The 16,949-nt window shown below is 35.8% G+C and overlaps 1 protein-coding gene across 16 annotated transcripts in view; it reads left to right on the top strand.

The window, feature by feature from the left end:
• The window catches only part of PPIP5K2 (diphosphoinositol pentakisphosphate kinase 2), a 53,257-nt gene extending 39,589 nt beyond the window's left edge, over positions 1–13,668 (top strand). For 7 of the 16 annotated variants that reach the window (XM_052700964.1, XM_052700967.1, XM_052700966.1 and 4 more), the window contains 7 exons: positions 319–492; positions 1,749–1,818; positions 3,827–3,946; positions 4,827–4,889; positions 8,636–8,767; positions 10,357–10,485; positions 11,884–13,668. In XM_052700964.1, coding sequence (XP_052556924.1) covers positions 319–492; positions 1,749–1,818; positions 3,827–3,946; positions 4,827–4,889; positions 8,636–8,767; positions 10,357–10,485; positions 11,884–11,993 — 798 coding nt within the window. In that variant the 3' untranslated portion in view covers positions 11,994–13,668. The other 9 variants (XM_052700978.1, XM_052700970.1, XM_052700969.1 and 6 more) reach the window with 9 other exon arrangements.
• The last annotated feature ends 3,281 nt before the right edge of the window (positions 13,669–16,949 follow it).

Below are 16,949 nucleotides of genomic sequence, written 5' to 3'. Positions count from 1 at the left end.
AAACAGTACGTCAAGGTTACCAGTTACTGGTGCCCACTCTTTTTTCTCTCATGCCATTTAATAAGTAATCTACCAGAACTATGATGAAAGTGATGTATTAAAAGATAGTTGATTGAGTGGAACTGGTAACTTCCTAGTATTTTAATAAAATTCTTCCCTACTCTCTGTTTAATAGTTTAAGAAGTACTACATAAAAAGGTGCAAGCAGACTGGTTTTTCTGGTTTTGGTTTTTTTTTTTTTTTCTTTTCTGTTCATTTGGCTCTGTTGAATCTAACTTTGCATGCTTTGCTGTTTTTTGCCCCCTTTCTCACTTCCAGGAAGAGAGCCCCCTGAGTGTGTCTAGCCCAGAGTGTATTGGTACCTGGCTGCATTACACCAGTGGTGTGGGTACTGGGCGTCGAAGACGCAGATCAGGGGAACAAATCACTTCTTCCCCTGTCTCCCCCAAATCATTGGCTTTCACATCCAGTATTTTTGGCTCATGGCAACAGGTTTTTAAACTTTACTTCATTAAACATTATTATGCATTCCAAGCAACAACCAACTGTCTTTAAGGACATCTAATCCCTTGTTACGGATTACATTTGAAGCAAATTCTTCCACTTTTTAAAATTACTTCCCGAGAATGTTTGGGGGAAAAAGAGCAAGTGCATGTTTTTCCACTGAATGTGTTATACACTTTCCTGAAAAATTGGTTTCTTTTTAGGAATTGCAAATGTTACCCCAGTAGAAAAGACACTAGACATTAGTCTACTGCCTAATAAAACAGATTTCTGCTTTGGTTTAGTTGTCCTTTAAGACTTTAAAAATGGCATTGCTTAATTTGGTGGTAGGTAAATTGAAATTTAATTTTTTTTTTTTTTTTTTTTAATAATTGCAACCAATACCATTTAAAATAATTTATTTGGAACTTCATACTGCTGTTCAAAACTTGTTTTGCATTTATCATATTTTCAGTGGCCTGATATTAACTATTGCAGGGAACAAACTCTAGCACTAATAATTCTTGCGTTCTGTATCTGGAGGTATCTAAAACTCCCAACGCAGTACATCATCCATTGTCCTGTACAATATTTTGAAGATTTTTCTAATTATGTGGGGGAGGCAGCTGGAAAAAAAAAAGGCAATTTTTTAAAATGACAGTGAAAATCCAAGATTCTTTGTATTTCAAGATATTGTTTACCTGTATGACACTGGATGGTGTTCTGTTAATCATACACTTTTTCTTTGAATTTTTTTGTAATTTCCCTTTTGTGGAAGATTATAAAACTATGTGCATAGGAAAAGTTTATATCAGTAAAGGCTGTGAGCATCTGAAGATTACACTGATTGAGCCCGTGCATGGATCAGTGATTGTATGGTGTCCTCAATAGCCTGTCTGTCTTTCCTTCCCTCCCCTCCTTTTTTCAATACAGGCGCAGTTTAGGAGAGTGAATTTGGTAAAACTAAAATAAAATGTCTCAAACGTCTGTTCTCATATCTGTCTTGGTCTGTGTCCCTTCTCATTCTGAATGCTTGCTTTGTATCACTCCATTGCAAGGAACTCATATGTGAAATGGACTCCCTTCAGAAGGGGATATTGCATGATCTTTCATGTTTCCTTTACATATTTTTACTAACACTTATCATACAGCTTATTAACACTTGTCTGTATGAAACAGGCTGCTGTATCAAGATTAAATGGATATTTCATGCTGCTGTTCTACCTTCCCTTATTTTTCTGTTGTTTTGTATTTTTTATATTCAGGTCCTATCAGAAAGCAATAGTAACTTACGAACACCAAGAACTATTCTGGAACAAAAGCAGAGCAGTCTAGGTATGTACATACAATTGAAATTTTCTTTATGTTAGCAGTTTTTCATCTGCCTGTTGTTCTGCACAGTTTACATTCTTAAACTTCTGTGTAATAGGACCTGGTAGTGTTTTGCTATCAATAATGTATTGAGTGTCTACCTATTGAACTGGACAGTTTTCTGCAACAGTAGTCTCTAAGTAAACCACTACTGAAAAGAGCAAATTGTTGGCGCTACTGACTGAAAGAGGTAACAGGATTATTTTTAACATAAAGTAGATTTTTTAGATGTAATTTGACACTGAGGTTTTAGCAAGAATCTTTTGAATAGAAGTGACCTACAGTGGAAACTTAAAACACATTTCTTGAGGGTGCTTTAGCAAGACGAGGAGGAAAGAAGAAACATCAAGTATTGTGAACCACTGGGGTTTTTGATTTTCCCTCTCCTAAAATCAGTTTCTTCTTTTCAGCGTTAGAATGAATCATGCTATATTTCAATCGTATCAAATTCTTTCAATTCACATGGTATTTTTCTGTTACTTCTTGGGAACTGGCATTCATATTGCTGAAATATAAAACCATGAGATCTTGCACTGATGCAAATTAATACTATATCTTTTTCTCTTTTTTTTTTTCTGTGTGTCCTTTCATGGAAAAAAAAAATAAAGTATACAAAGTGCATAAGCTATATATACATAACTGAAAGTAGCTTTTTAATTCTTTGCAAAGATCTGGTTTTGGGGTTTTTGTTTTGTTTTGGTTTGGTTTTTTTGCATGTTTAATTATTCTGTGATATTTTCCTTTCTACTATATTTTTCCATTAGTAAAATGCATACATCTTGTTTAAGGAAGTAATTTTTTTATTGTGTGCTTGCTAAAGTTAAGTAACTTTCTTTTGCCAATATGACACAATATGTCTTGTGGAAGTTGATTTATTTCTATGCATAGGTCAAGGTATTACATTTGATGTTGAAAGCTGTTGCCACAGACCAGGCAATTTATTTTGGCTGTGATTAGTCACATGTGCTAGTAATGTTTCCTTTTTTGGATCATCAAAAGCAATAAAAGGAAGTATTATTGGATAGATAGTTGGTCTTCAGAAGCAGCCTATCTAAAATTCAAAAGATGAGTCCTGAGTGAAAACACTTTCTTTCAACTAATAGTGAAGAACTGAGTAAAAAATAAAGCTGGTTTTTTTGGGGTTTTTTTGGTTTTTTTTTTTTCCCATTTCAGTCAATGTCCTATGTAAATTCCAGATACAGTGAATTATGAGAGTTATTTTTCTCTATGTGGCTTTCAGTGATTTGTCAAAACTTCCATTCCAGTGGCAGGATTGTATGACTGTTACAGTGGACTGTAACAAGTAACAGTGGACTGTTACTTGCGTGGAGATGTACAAATGTCTTCTCTGGAAAGGAAGTCAAGTTAACACTGTGAAACTCTTAGACGTTTTCAGTTTCTGACCTTGTCAGTGATGGTAGATGGACTGTGAACAGAGTATTTCCAATTTGATATACTTTTTGTTTGAGTTAAAGGGAAAATATTTCCATGTCTGTGGAAGTGCGTGCATATTTCATTGCAGCCTGTCATCTCAAAAGCTGATTTGGATGAAAGCAATGAGAAGTATTTTCCTAGTTCATATTTGTTTCAGAACTGCAGGTTTTAAAGCACACAAGACTCACATCATCACCTTGCTTTTGTTTTTTTTGTTTTGGTTATATTTACATTAATGCTAACTAGTAACTTTTCTTTACCAAATGTGAAAACAGGATAAGAAGTCACTGTGTTAAACTCAGTCCTCTCTTTGCAAATATGGCAGAGAGTGCTGTCTCATGAGTAGAAGCACAATAAATTATGGTAGTTTCAGCCTACAAGTACCTCTGACATTACAAGCATATTGTGAACCTGTCCAAGGCACTGCCAAAAGCTGCCTTTTGTGTGGTAAGAGCCATGTGCTTGCATGCTGCATGCATCCCCAATGTGAATGGACGAACACCTGGTTGTTGTATGTATTTTCTCTAACTCCCATCAGGGTCTCACTGTGCGGGCCTGTTTAGCACCTCAGTGCTCGGGGGTTCTTCAAGTGCACCTAACCTACAGGATTATGCTCGTACTCATCGTAAAAAGCTGACTTCTTCTGGCTTCGTAGATGGTATGTGCACACTCTCGCACATGCACGCACAAACCCATGTGCCACATTAAACTTCTAAAGATAAATCTTTCTCTAATGGAATCCTAGAATCCTTTGCCTTAGTATTAGTTATATGAGGTTCTGTTCTTTCGTAATTGCCCATACCTTGCTTATGTGTAACAACAGCATATTTAATTTCTGTCTCGAGCATTAGCTCACAAAATTGTAACACGTGTCAGATAACTTCAACAAATGCTTTTTTCTTTTTTTCTTTTTTTTTTTTATGAAAACTAAGATTTTAGTTTTGAATTTCTCATTTTAAATGTCAGGTTTTATCATCAATTATTGATCTTGAAGTAAATTACCTGGAGCAAGAAATGAAAGAAATGACAAAGTGATAATTTAAATACTGATGGTGAAAATTTTAGGATTCCTGACTTCTTTTTTCAGTGGGGTTTGGATTACAAAAGAGCAGGAGGTTTTCAGTTTTTAATAATCTGGGGTAGAGAAGGAAGTTTTTCACTAGATTTCAGAACATAAAAGTGCCAAAGGACACCTTTATAGCTCTGAGGTGAGAAGGTATTCATGCTGTTTCCCCCTCTCTGTTCACTACTCAATGTTCAACTCAAACTTGATATAACGTTGTATGCCAGAATCACCAGCTCATTCTGCTTGTTTTCATACACTTCATTACACATCTTGTAGTTAGCAGCAATCCAAATTTTCTTCTTTTTAACCTCTATTTAGATTTTAGTCCTTTTCCGTGGTCCCCTCTGCATGCCACTCAGTTCTAATACCTTCTCATCTTTTTTTTTTTCCTTTCCTCTTCTTTTCCTTTTTTAAAATGTCCCTCTTTTGGTAGCTGTTACAAATTTCAGGTACCTGTTTTTCTCTTTCTTAGACACCACACGCGGTTCTGCTGTTAAAAGGTTTTCTATCTCATTTGCTCGACACCCAACCAATGGTACGTTTTGCTTTTATTTTAAAAACAAAAACAAAAGGTTCCTCGCTTCATCCCTTTTATTTTTATTTCAAATATGGGGTGTACAGTATCATCCAGCCGTCTGTCATTCCTAACTTCAAGCACAATTCCAAATATATTTGTAATCATTAGATATCCTACTCCCCTTCTCTACCATTCATTAGTTAAAATATAACATCAAAATTCATTCCTCAGAAAAATTCTTGAAAAAATTGAAGTGCTGCTGTTAATCATGATCTCTGTAATAAATTATTGTCCCTGATTTCTCATGTAATCAAGACTGTATGGAGCAAGATAAAAACAGAGATAAATCTGATCTTTATTGGGCATATGCTTCTTGATAGCTGCTGCTGCTTCTTCTTCACCTTTCTTCTGCTGAGCTGTTTCCCTGATGCAGAATCAGCCTCCTGATTCTAAAATAAATCACTGAAATGACAACTCGAGTTTATGACTATCTTCTTGAAGTGATGCTAAATTAAAAATATAAAGAAGACATTTTATTTCCATTCCTGCTTAATCGCTGTATTTATCGTCAGACAAAAGTTTATTTTACCTTTTCATGTGTCTCATCAGATGTGCAAATTATTATATCTTGCACTAAAAAAGTCACAGCAAGAGAACTGCCTGTTGCTTACATTGACCTTTCAAGCTTCAAGATAAGAGTTAGATTGTCTTCAGACTAATATGTTTGCAAAAAAGATCTCATATAACACGTATGACTGAGGTATATCTTCCTCTTTCTCAGCAAAATATTTCCTGCCTAACTTTATACGTGATTAAATAGGACCAAAATATATCCTGTTCACAGAAACCAAACTCAGTCTTCAGTATCCACCTGATCTTAAAGTAGCTATTCCAGATTTCTTAACTGTAGTTTTAAAATAGGTGAGGCCACTGGCTGAGCTCAGTGATGATGACATCACTGAAACTGCAGTGGAAATCATCAGCATTTTTGTGTTAGACTCAAAATGAATTTGTTTAGAAACAAAGAAAGAGTATTTTTGTTTTGCTTTGCTGAGAAGCAAGGTGGTCTTTTACTATATTCACTTGGAATACATAGGAATTTTTTCACACTGCAGTGCTTATTGAAGAAAAACTGGTATACTAGGAAAAGTAGGAACCCATTATTTATCTTTAGAATCAAGTAATATTTCCAAAACATACAGGGTCAGAAAGGGCTGCATTTGAATATATCAATCTAATAATTGGTTACTTTCTGTTCCATTTAGCGCTCTCTTTTTGTGACTGCATTCTTTAAAAATAGATCTAAATTTCTTTTAATGAATGCATTGATTGTTCTGATTCATTTAACACAGATGTTTTCTCACACATCTTTTACAAGACTAATGCATGCTCCATGAGCTCCTATAGCATCTGCATACATTGCAGATTTCTGAGTTCTCTACTAACGTAAGGACATATTGGTGTTGTTTTGTCTGTCCTATGGACTGTCATTTTTATTCTCTTTGTCCCTTTCACTCTGTTTTTTCTTACTTTTATGTTGTTATCACACCCTTTAACTCATATCAGACTCCTCCCTCTCCCACCATCTTTAGTTCAAGGAACATGGTGAAACAAGTATCTTCTGACAGTGCTTTACCTTATTTTCTGGGCCTCTGTGCAGAACACCCACACCTCTTTAGGTGCTGGTCCATTTCCTCTGTGGAATTTCTAGGCTCCAGTGGTATGTCTCTACAGCTTTTAAATGTAAGGCAGCAGGGTGGCTTTTTGAGATGCCGCGTAACCCTTTCATTGTCTTGCATTTTGATGGGGATGATGTTTTATGAGTCAACATAGACAAAACTCAAAAGTTGTCAGCTTACAGGATATTGCTTTTTGAAGGGGTACTGTCAGGCTTCTTTATCTTTAAAATTCAAACTTGTTTGTCATAAAATTATATTAAAAAGAGGTTTCATAATTTATAAAATATTCAAATAAAACACTGCAGAAAAATTTCCAAGATGTTTTTTAAGTCGTATCAGCTGTGAAGATATTGCAGCAACATGCTGGTATCAGCAGAATTGTGAAAACCGAATAAAAAGTTATGAAGGGGCAAATTCCTGAAAGAAAAATGGTTTTCTTTCTCTTTGTGTAGACTGTGAGTGCACTTGAAATTCATTTATGGTTTTCTATAACACTGCACTGTCACAGTAATAATTATTAAAAAGTTAGCCTGACATTGTCCCACTGCTTTCACTGCAAAATTAAAAAAAAAAAATCATTCAAATGATTGCACGACTGTGATTTTTCTCTCAGTGTAAAGAGAGAAGTCTTAACCTTACTGTAATGCAAAGAAAGGGTTTGCGCTTTGCATGCATGCGTAGTTACTTAAGATATTAACATGTATGCGAAACATATTTTGGTGCTTACACTGAAACTTAAGTCGTTGTGTTTACATGAAAATAGAAACAAAATATGTGGAGGTGTTTCTTTTGTACTTGAAAACAAAGTTTCCATGAAATGCATAATTTTATTTGAAGCCAACATAAGTATGCATTGATTGATTAGATATTTGGAGTGACTGTCCCTCCAGCTTTATGGCCAAGGTGGATTCAAATATAAATATAGGCATTTTCAGGATGAAATTCTTCTTCTTTGTGCAAAGCACTGAATGAGTTTATGGGAAACACTGGATAACAGAGGAATATTGATGCTTATTTGTCTGGGGGGAGGGAACAGTTCATAGTCATAACGCTATTGCTAATAAATGTACCTTGAACTGAAACTCTAAACATTATTTCATTCACTATTGTTTCTTCATTTAAATATATCTTTTTAAGTGTAGCAACTGTAAATTTATAGTATTTAATTTCAAAGTTGTAACGTTATAGCTGTATGTTGAAAATACTAATGGATGTATTTTCTGCTTTTGAAATGCAATTGAATGAAGAGCTGTTCATTGAGTTACCAAGTATGCAGTAGTTTACAGAGCTGCAGGGTGGGTTTTTTTCCCAAGATGTGTTTAAGTACTTGTCCTTACGTTAGTAATAGGAATATACATGGTTGCCTTATACTAATATAGAAAAACAAAGTCTAAAGAATTTTTAGATTTTGGTTTGGAAATACGTACCTGGACCAGTGTATGAAACTTCTGGTATTTTAAGTAAGGTTTTAAAATGCCAAAAGGTAGGTGTAAAACTGTCTTACAAAGTTAAAACTCATTAACAAAAGGCAGAAAAGTGCAGATAGTGGTTTTCCTTTGATACATAAGGCTACAGTTTGTTTTCACAGAATAATGAAGGTGATAGAATTTGAATTCTGAAAATATATTTCTTCCAAGAAGTGGTAGCATTTGTAGTTCTTATTTTGGCTAACTGTTTACGACATAGCTGTCTTACTGCACTTACATGAATTAGTCACCTACTTGTTCTGTGAGGAATGTGAATGAGTAGGAGAAATACTGCTATACCTGACTGTTTGTTGTTTCTTTTTTTTTTTTTTAACTACATCTGTCTTAGAGGAAGATTATCTTTCATTTAGAAGAGTACAACGGTAAAGTTTGCAGACTTGCACATGGGCTTTATATCCCATGATATGCTGTATGGTACCCTGAGTTTTGTATATCCTGGAAATTGGCACATCTTGTTCCAACTCCTGTAATATTTAATATGATTTCAACAGTACTATGTCTGCATGTGCTTTGTCATGGATTAATTCTTGCTGATGCAATAGCTTAAATCCTGTCCTAAGTCTGGAAATCTCTTTTTTTATTATTGTTTTTGTTACAGGTTTTGAACTATATTCCATGGTGCCTTCTATTTGCCCTTTGGAAACTCTTCACAACTCCCTGTCTTTGAAGCAAGTGGATGAATTTCTTGCCTCTGTTGCTGCTCCATCAAAGGAAAACCTACAGGAGACATGTACTGATTTGAGTTTGTAATTATGCTCACATTAAATTGTTAGATATTGTCTAGTGAATCTGTCTAGTATTCTACAGCTAATGAGCAAACTAAGAATTTTGCTTTAAAAGGGGGACAAAAAAAAACCAATGATACTGCAAAAGTTTAAAGTTACAGTGTATCTCACTGTATGTACACTGTTATTATCCAATGAATTAATGCTTCTATTGACTGGTATAGTAGATCAGGGACTTTGCAAAATCATAATGCATTTATTTCCTCACATTAAGAACTTGTCTGAGCTGTCCACATTTTTAGTTGAATGATAAGGAATCCTTTCTAGTGAGCACGCGGTATATCTGCCTTTGTATTGTATCGTTCTGCCAGAGTAACCTCAGGAGATCAGTTGCCTTTCATTTCTTAAAAATGTATCATTCTGTATTTATTTCAGTAATACTTAATGTTTAGCGTGTCGACTGCTTTGCCATTCTCTATTTATTTCAGTACTACTTAGTGTTTAACCTGTGGAGTGCTTTGCCATTACTCCGTGTTTTTTTTTTAAATGATTTGTGCAGTATGTTTAATGCTTAAGTGGTCTTGAAGCTAAATGAAAACTGAATTTTCTGCGTGTGTGTGTCTCTGGGAAGATGGTTTCCCACTTGCAAATCTACTGCTGTTTCTTCAGAAGCAGTTTCAGTTGGGTCCAGTTGACCACTTGTTAGCACAGTTATAATTTGTATGTCAGCCGAGTGAAAAACAATCTTGAGGAAATTCTTACAAACTCGTGCTTTGATGAGGAAAAACTTGTATTCGCTGATGAGAAAATTTGTTACGTGGGTGCTAGGATTTTTCCTTTTTTTACTATTGCTTTAGGTTTATACACTCCATATTTGAAACAGTAACTAATTTGATAGCGTGGGGCTCCTATATGTAGGAGGGGAGGTCAATTAAGAAAGCTGGTTTTACTGGAAAAGATCTCAGTAGGTCATAAGAATGTCAGAGTTCTCAGCTATGTTACGCTGGTTGGGAAGACAGCGTTACTTCAGTAGCAGTTCAAGTTTTCACAGTACACAAGGCGTGACAGTATTTTTAAAATATTCTCTGGTGGTCTGGTTATCACCAGATGGAAATCTGACCTGACAGAATTGAGGGCATATGTGCTTTGTTCCCCCTCTGCTTTCTCTACAATGCATGCAGTTGTTTGGAGAGTAATGTACTGTACACACATTTCATTCACTTTCTGTATTAAATATGCATTCCAGTGCAATCTTCATCACCTGTGGGAAGTAGCATTAATGCTATTGCCAGTTTTCTGTCAAGGCAGTAATTCCTGAAACTTGGATTAGTGGCAGCATGAAGTTATATCACTTTCCAAACTAAATTTTTAAAGATTTTTTTAACTGGCAATGCAATAATCAAAAATCTGTAGTTGAGTTGCATGTTGAATAACAGTGGCTTTTATAGAACATGACAGACAAACAGATAATATCAGACAGACAACAGTTTTGTAGTACAATTGTTTGCATTTTTTTGAAGCTGTGTTTTTACTGTTAATGGTTTTTTTTGTTTGTTTGGTTGGTTTTTTTTTTTTTTTTTTTTTTGCCTTTCAGCTTCTCCAACTTACATGAGTCCATTGTCAGGAAGAAAAATTTCATTGAATACATACACCCCTGCAAAAATCCAGCCAACACCACTTGAAACTTTGCCAGAAAAGCCAGCAATAGAGAAACCAGCTTCATGTAAGTAACTTCTGTGAGGGGCAAAATTGTAAAATTTCACTGAATTATTTCCAGCAGTATTTTCAGTTGGTTCGTTGGTTTTCTTACATATTACGTTGTTTCTGAGGACAGCTATTTCTTAACATTCCTTGTCTGTGAGGTCATTTTATGGGTCAATTTGAATTCAGTGCTGTTGCACAAATAGTTTTAATAATGAAACCGAACTAGTCATTATTTTCCCTTTTTCTCTGAGATGTTGGAAAGGATTTCTGTGGCATCAAAATTGTTAGTTTTTCATTTTGAAGTGTGACAGTAATATCTGGCTATCCCCAAGAGAGACAAGCAAAGGAAAATTGTTTAAATGCTAGAATTTCTAACATGAAGTATAGTAATGGTCTAGCAAAAAAAAGTTGACTGTTTCTAACTGAAGATCTCCTTTTGACAAATCTGAAGAAGGAAGAAAAATGAAGAATAATTCAGACACTGTTGCTGTGTGAGTGAATTTTGATCACTTAAAGAAAAACTTCCAGACAAAGCTTGTAGAAGCAGAAATTTTATATACATGTACACAAGGTCAAAGGAAAATAACATTTTTAATGCTTTTTAAAATAACATTATCTTGCCACATACAATATATTCTTCCCTTGGTAATTAAAACCACACACATGAACACGGTAAAAAGCTTTCTTTTTTTAAGTGTTGGGTTTTTGGGTTTTTAACTGAGCTCAGCTGCTCATTTGCATACAGACCAAAAGCTGCAAAAATACTTGCAAAAAAAGAAAAAAAATACTTTTTTACCCTTTTTTACCCTAAGCTGAAAACGTTACCACAGTGGATTTTTCTTTGAGTTATTCAATTTGTGGATACAATTTGTTTGCAGTATCTCGGGCTTTGTATAGTAGCTGGGACCTAATGGTCCTTTTCCTGAAAAACAGTTTTAGAGCCAAAGTCATTTCATATATTTGCTTTACAAGTGCATTTTGTGATATATATTTTATACTGAAAATGTTTTTTTTTTCTTAATATTAGTCCTTTTGCATATATTAAGAGGTCTTCAAAATAGAAAATTACAATACAAAAGTAGTTTGTTTAAACAAGTGTAAGATAGTACATAAAAGATTTTCTGAAAGATGCTGTCTGAAAAGGTGTAAATGCATCACCTGAGAACATCAAGGCCTTTGTGAGAAAGCTCACCTTCCTGTGATGGTACATGAGGCAAGAATGTTTTGTTGGAAATGTGAGATGCTGAGATCAACTGCAATTCCTTTGCTTCTTTCTGCATCTCATTGCCACTGTCAAAGCAGTATGCTATTTCTTACGAAATAACAACACTTCCCTCACATTTTTCTTGCTTCTGATATTTTAGCATGGATATTCTTAAATGTAGAACCTAATAATTTATTTTCTTTATCTGTACAGCTTCCAGTGAATCTTCTGTGTGTGTACCTGATGTTAAGCTATCTGTTGAAGAACCCTCATTAGGTGAAGAACTTAGTAGTGACACTCTTTCTGAGAATAAGTGCATTTGATCAGAAAAAACTGGAAAGAACTTCTTAAATGATTTCTTAGTACTCATTCAAACAAATAATTGATCACGCAAAAGCCATTCATGCCTGCAATTTATAGTGCATTTAAGAACCTTCTGTTTAAACAAGATTGATTAATGTGCATTGTACATATGTTTGTCAAATGTCTTTTCTCATTTTCTACATATTTCAGGAAATGCATTTATTTATCAGTTTGAACTGCACACCTCTAAAGAAAAAGCTGCACATGAACCTTTTCATTGTCTTCAGATATTGACTGTAAACTTGTTCAAAAGTAGTACGTGTTACAGAGGCTCTGCTGATGTCACTGTAATGAAGTATTGTCCGTTGTCATTATGAACTTCTATTTTCAGGAGTTTATAATTTGCCCGCAAATTTCTTTTGTGGGCTGAAATGTAACACACATCTTGGCTAAAAGCTTTTTTCTTTTTTCTTTTTTTTTTTTTTTTTTTTTTTTTAAAGTTAACTACATATCCAAAGAAATCTCTTTTGGCTGTTTTTAAAAGATAAGCAGGTGATTTCTGCATTTGAACAATTTTATATCGTATATGCTGCAATAAGTAGGCATGATGGAGTGAGTCAATGTACTTCTACTTTTGAGTCTCCTTATTTTTAATTTCTGTTTACATCAGACCTGTAACATTCAAAGTACCTTCTCTTTTGTTGTGTAGTATACATGCTTGTATACGGGTACCTGTATATCATCCAGCAGATAAAACTGTCTTTTATATGTTTTTATCAAAAGAAATCTTTTGTTTACCAAAAGGACAGCTTTATTTGCTTTGCCATATGTTTCTACAAAAAGATGATGTTAAAAAGCAGGGTTTATAAAAAAGAGAAAAGGTTACAGCTGGTCTTCTAGTCAGTTTACCCTAAAAATTGTAAATATTCTGTCTATACTGTATTCCCATCCCTTCAAAGTAAAGAGAGAGTGTGATCTGCCAGGACTCAGCTGCTGACGTTGCAAAATACTCAGGCTTGAGCATGGCATGGGGATTTCCATAACCCTGTCCTTTCAATCTAGGGGATAGACAGCAGGTCTTATTAAAGGACATTGATTATTTTGTAAGATTTGTGAGAAGCATTACCATACCAGTGGAACCTCGCGTTACTGGATTATATACAGTAATCATCCAGTCTCAGCAGTTCTGTCATTTTCTGTGGCATGACAAACCATTGATGATTACACTTATTCCAAATGTATGAAAACAGTGTCCACTTGTTTCAGTTCAAGTGGAAGACATTTATTACTGACTTAATAAGCTATAAGTTAAAGTTTCGTGTTTAAGTTGAATAGCTTCTGAGTAATACTTTTCAGTAGGGCTCTTTTTCATCTCCAGAGCCAGTGCAACTGTAATTTTTATTCACCTTGCCACAGGGTCTGTGTCTTTACTACATGTGAAATAGCTTCAGCACTCTGATTATAAAAACTGCTGGTTAAATACCAAAAATATGAAGGGTTTCACAGCTATATACTTAAAACATTTCATTTTTGTAGTTAACTGTTATTGACAGTGTTTGTCTCGCACACAACTGAATGTACACATTGTTTACTATTTAAAAAATACTGTTAGAAGTATGCATACCATTCCAGTCAACCAAAGCTGTGGCATAACTTTTTTTATGTGCTCCTAAATAAAAACAAGGCCATTGGCAACTTGTGTCTGCTTTGTTTTCTCTTTTAAGAGTATCTTCAAAGTGTTGTCAATCGATCTTAGTGGAGAAAAAAATGCAAGTATGCCAGTCATGTACAAATGAGCCAGATTTACTCCTGGTGGTTGAAGATGTAGTGCATTTACCACTTGATGCTGAAAGCACTCCTCACAAAGGCACAGTGGCAAGCGGTCACACTTTCTGCTGTGCATCCCGATGTTCCAGAGATAACATTAAGCACAGAACCACTCTGAGTGCTTTTCTGTTTGTGCATACTGCTCTGGCAGAATAAGGACTGTACCACACAGACGCCCTGTGCATTCTACCCTTCAGAACCTGTTTCATTACGTAATTGAACTTTCTCTCATTAAGTTTTTTGAACTGTACATCCTATTGCAGCCAGATATGACAGAAGTCTCAAGGATTGTGTTCACAGAAGATCACTGCTTAAATTTGGTAACTCCAAATGCTATCACACAGATAACATAGTTACAATAAACATTTAGTGTTTCCTCCAAGAGAACAAAACCAAAGAATATTCACTAAAACTTGTGCAATTTTAAATATCTCTTTTTTTTTTTAATCTCGTTTGTTTGTCGCAATAAAGATGTATCTTTGACTTCTTTTTGTACTACTAATTAGTCTTTCCTAAGAGAAGTCAACCGTGCTTGCATAGTTCAGTTTTGTAGGAATCCATATAAACAGGTCTAAGGAGAAAGGAATAAGGGGAAAGGCAAACAAAACATACTGATCAGATCATACAGATCACATCTGATAGATCTGATCAGTAGTATCAAAACCAGTGGAGTTCAAAGGGAAGATAGCAGAAGAGCGATAAGTAGCATTTTAAAGACCCATTTCAATGCAATAGAATATTCAAGTGGAAGAATGTAGTGATCCTACCAGTGGTCTGTTACCCATGAAGCATAAGGTTTCTCTTGTTCCTGTATAATGTTTTTTAATCGGCATACACCTAAAGAGAAAGCAGTGAAGACCTTTCTGAATGGTCACTGAAGAAATTGAGAGGCATGTAAGAAGCAAAGGCTATTAGTAGGTATTTATCCTCCTTTTGTTATTCGAATAATGGCTTTCACTTTGCTTGTTGATACATATCACTGTTAAAATCACTTGACACATTTCACTATTTTCAAATAGAAATTAGTCAACTCCCACACTTACCCCCACGAAATTCAAATGAGTTGTCTGCTCTGAAATAGAAAAGCTAAGGTAGTGACAAAACAATCCAGTTTGTATTTCTATGGAAAAGAGATGCCTAATTTGAAAATAAAACTAAATTAGATTACATTGAAATTTTAAATGAAGAAATAAATCCCATAATACTCTGGGGTTTATTACTCTGGACCATATACTGTAATACCTCCATTTGCACTGTGACTCATTATTTTTAAATCTAACAGTGCTGCAATCTAATGGAATACAAGTTCCATTAAGGGTAGCAAGGAGTTGGTATTCCAGCACTGGCATTCCCTACAAAGTAGCCTGTGGGAGAGTCCTCAAACAATGTGCAGGTCTGTCTCTGATGAGACATTCTTCCTTCAATGAACACGTAGAAGAATGACACTATGAGAGCCTTGCAAATGATCAGTACTTTGGAGACAAATTCTATCTTTGCTGCTCATGCTGTGGAAGAATCTCGGAGAGGTCAGTGTGTGTGTTTGCTGTGTGTGTGCTGCAGCTTGTTTGGAGCACGGGCTACTTCCACTACTGCTCTTTCACGTGGGCATGAATGATGCTGGAAGCCAGAACATGGGCAGAATCAAAGACGATCATAAAACCCTGGGAGCGCAGATGAGGAATCCTCATGCCCTGGTTATCACCTCTTCAGTTTTCCAGTTGAAGAAAAGAGGGAAGCCAGAAACAGACGCACAATGCCTAGCAGTTCCTGGCTACGTGGACAGCGCCCATGCACTGTTTTGGTTTTTATGACAGTTTTTATGACAGGACTTTCAGTGAAGATTATAATCTATTAAAGAGGGATGGGATCCACCTGCCTGGAAGAGGCAGGGCAATCTTTGGCAGCAGGCTGGCTAACCCAGTGGGGGTGGCTTTCAGCTGAAGGCGTTGGAGGGGTGAAGTCAAAAGTGGCAATGTTCATGCCATTGCAACAGACTGGGGAATGAGCCAGGACAACTAGAACAGTGACAAATGCTCCTTAGCTGCCTTCCTTGAGCCAGAATGCCAGCTGCCTCAAGAGCAGGTATATTTACAGGGAGTCCTTGTGCATCCCTCTAGGAATACCTGCATCCTCTGCTCCCTTTTCTCCTCTAAAGTGCCTGCATACCAATGCATGGAGCATGGGGAATAAACAGGAAGAGCTAGTGCTAGTGCAGTTGCAAGGCCATGATCTCACTGTAATCATAGAGACACAGTGGGATACCTTACATGACTGGAATGCTGTCATGGATGGCTACAGATGTTGCAGGAAAGGCAAGCTAAGCAAGGCATGGCAGAGGAGTTGCTCTGTATTTGGAAGAGCAACTTGAATTTCTAATCTCAGCCTAGATGTGAATGAGGAACAAATTGAAAGCTTATGAATGAGAATTAAGGGACAGGATAATATGGGTGACACCACTGAGGGTGTTCACTACAGGCTGTCTGATCAGGAGAAGGAAGTTAATGAGGCCTCCTGCAGATAGCTGGAAGAAGCCTCATGATCACAGGCACTTGTTCTCATGGGGAATTCAAAAAATTTTATGTTTGTTATATTTGTTGGAAAAGCACACATAGACCAGGAGGTTCCTGCAAAGCACTGATGATGACTCTCTGATCTGAGGTGGCGGAGGAGCCACTGGGGAGAGATGTGCTGCTAGGTTCACTTAACAGATCCAGATTATTATTTGAACCCAGTGCATGTCATGTGAAAAACATTGTTTTGTTGTACAATAAATGTCGAGTTATACTGTGAGACTTCATTCTGCATCCTTACATTACATAGTGGCAAAAGGCTTGTGTGAAGTTAGTGACCTGTAACCAAAGAATTTTTTAGCTCAGAGCTGGAAGACTTCCAGCTGGAACACCGTTAGCAAGAACTTTCTGCTGCCTTCTCCTATATATATGTGCCTTCTCCCACGCATGCTAAATGCATCATTTCTCCCAAACTGCTCCAAATCTTTTCCCTTTCACAATTAAGTTTTAAATCCTATTGTGTAGATAGAACACAGTGCACCTTTTCATGTTGGCTGGGTGTAATAATTTCTTTGAGATATTCTGAATTAGAGTGGGTAGTGACTGAACATCTGCAAAACATATACAACTCTAAAAACA

This window comes from Tympanuchus pallidicinctus, unplaced genomic scaffold (genome assembly GCF_026119805.1).
Source record: "Tympanuchus pallidicinctus isolate F22 unplaced genomic scaffold, pur_lepc_1.0 scaffold4, whole genome shotgun sequence".
Taxonomy (NCBI): domain Eukaryota; kingdom Metazoa; phylum Chordata; class Aves; order Galliformes; family Phasianidae; genus Tympanuchus; species Tympanuchus pallidicinctus.
Note: the sequence above shows the minus strand (reverse complement) of the source record. Positions and strands in the feature narration are given on the sequence as shown.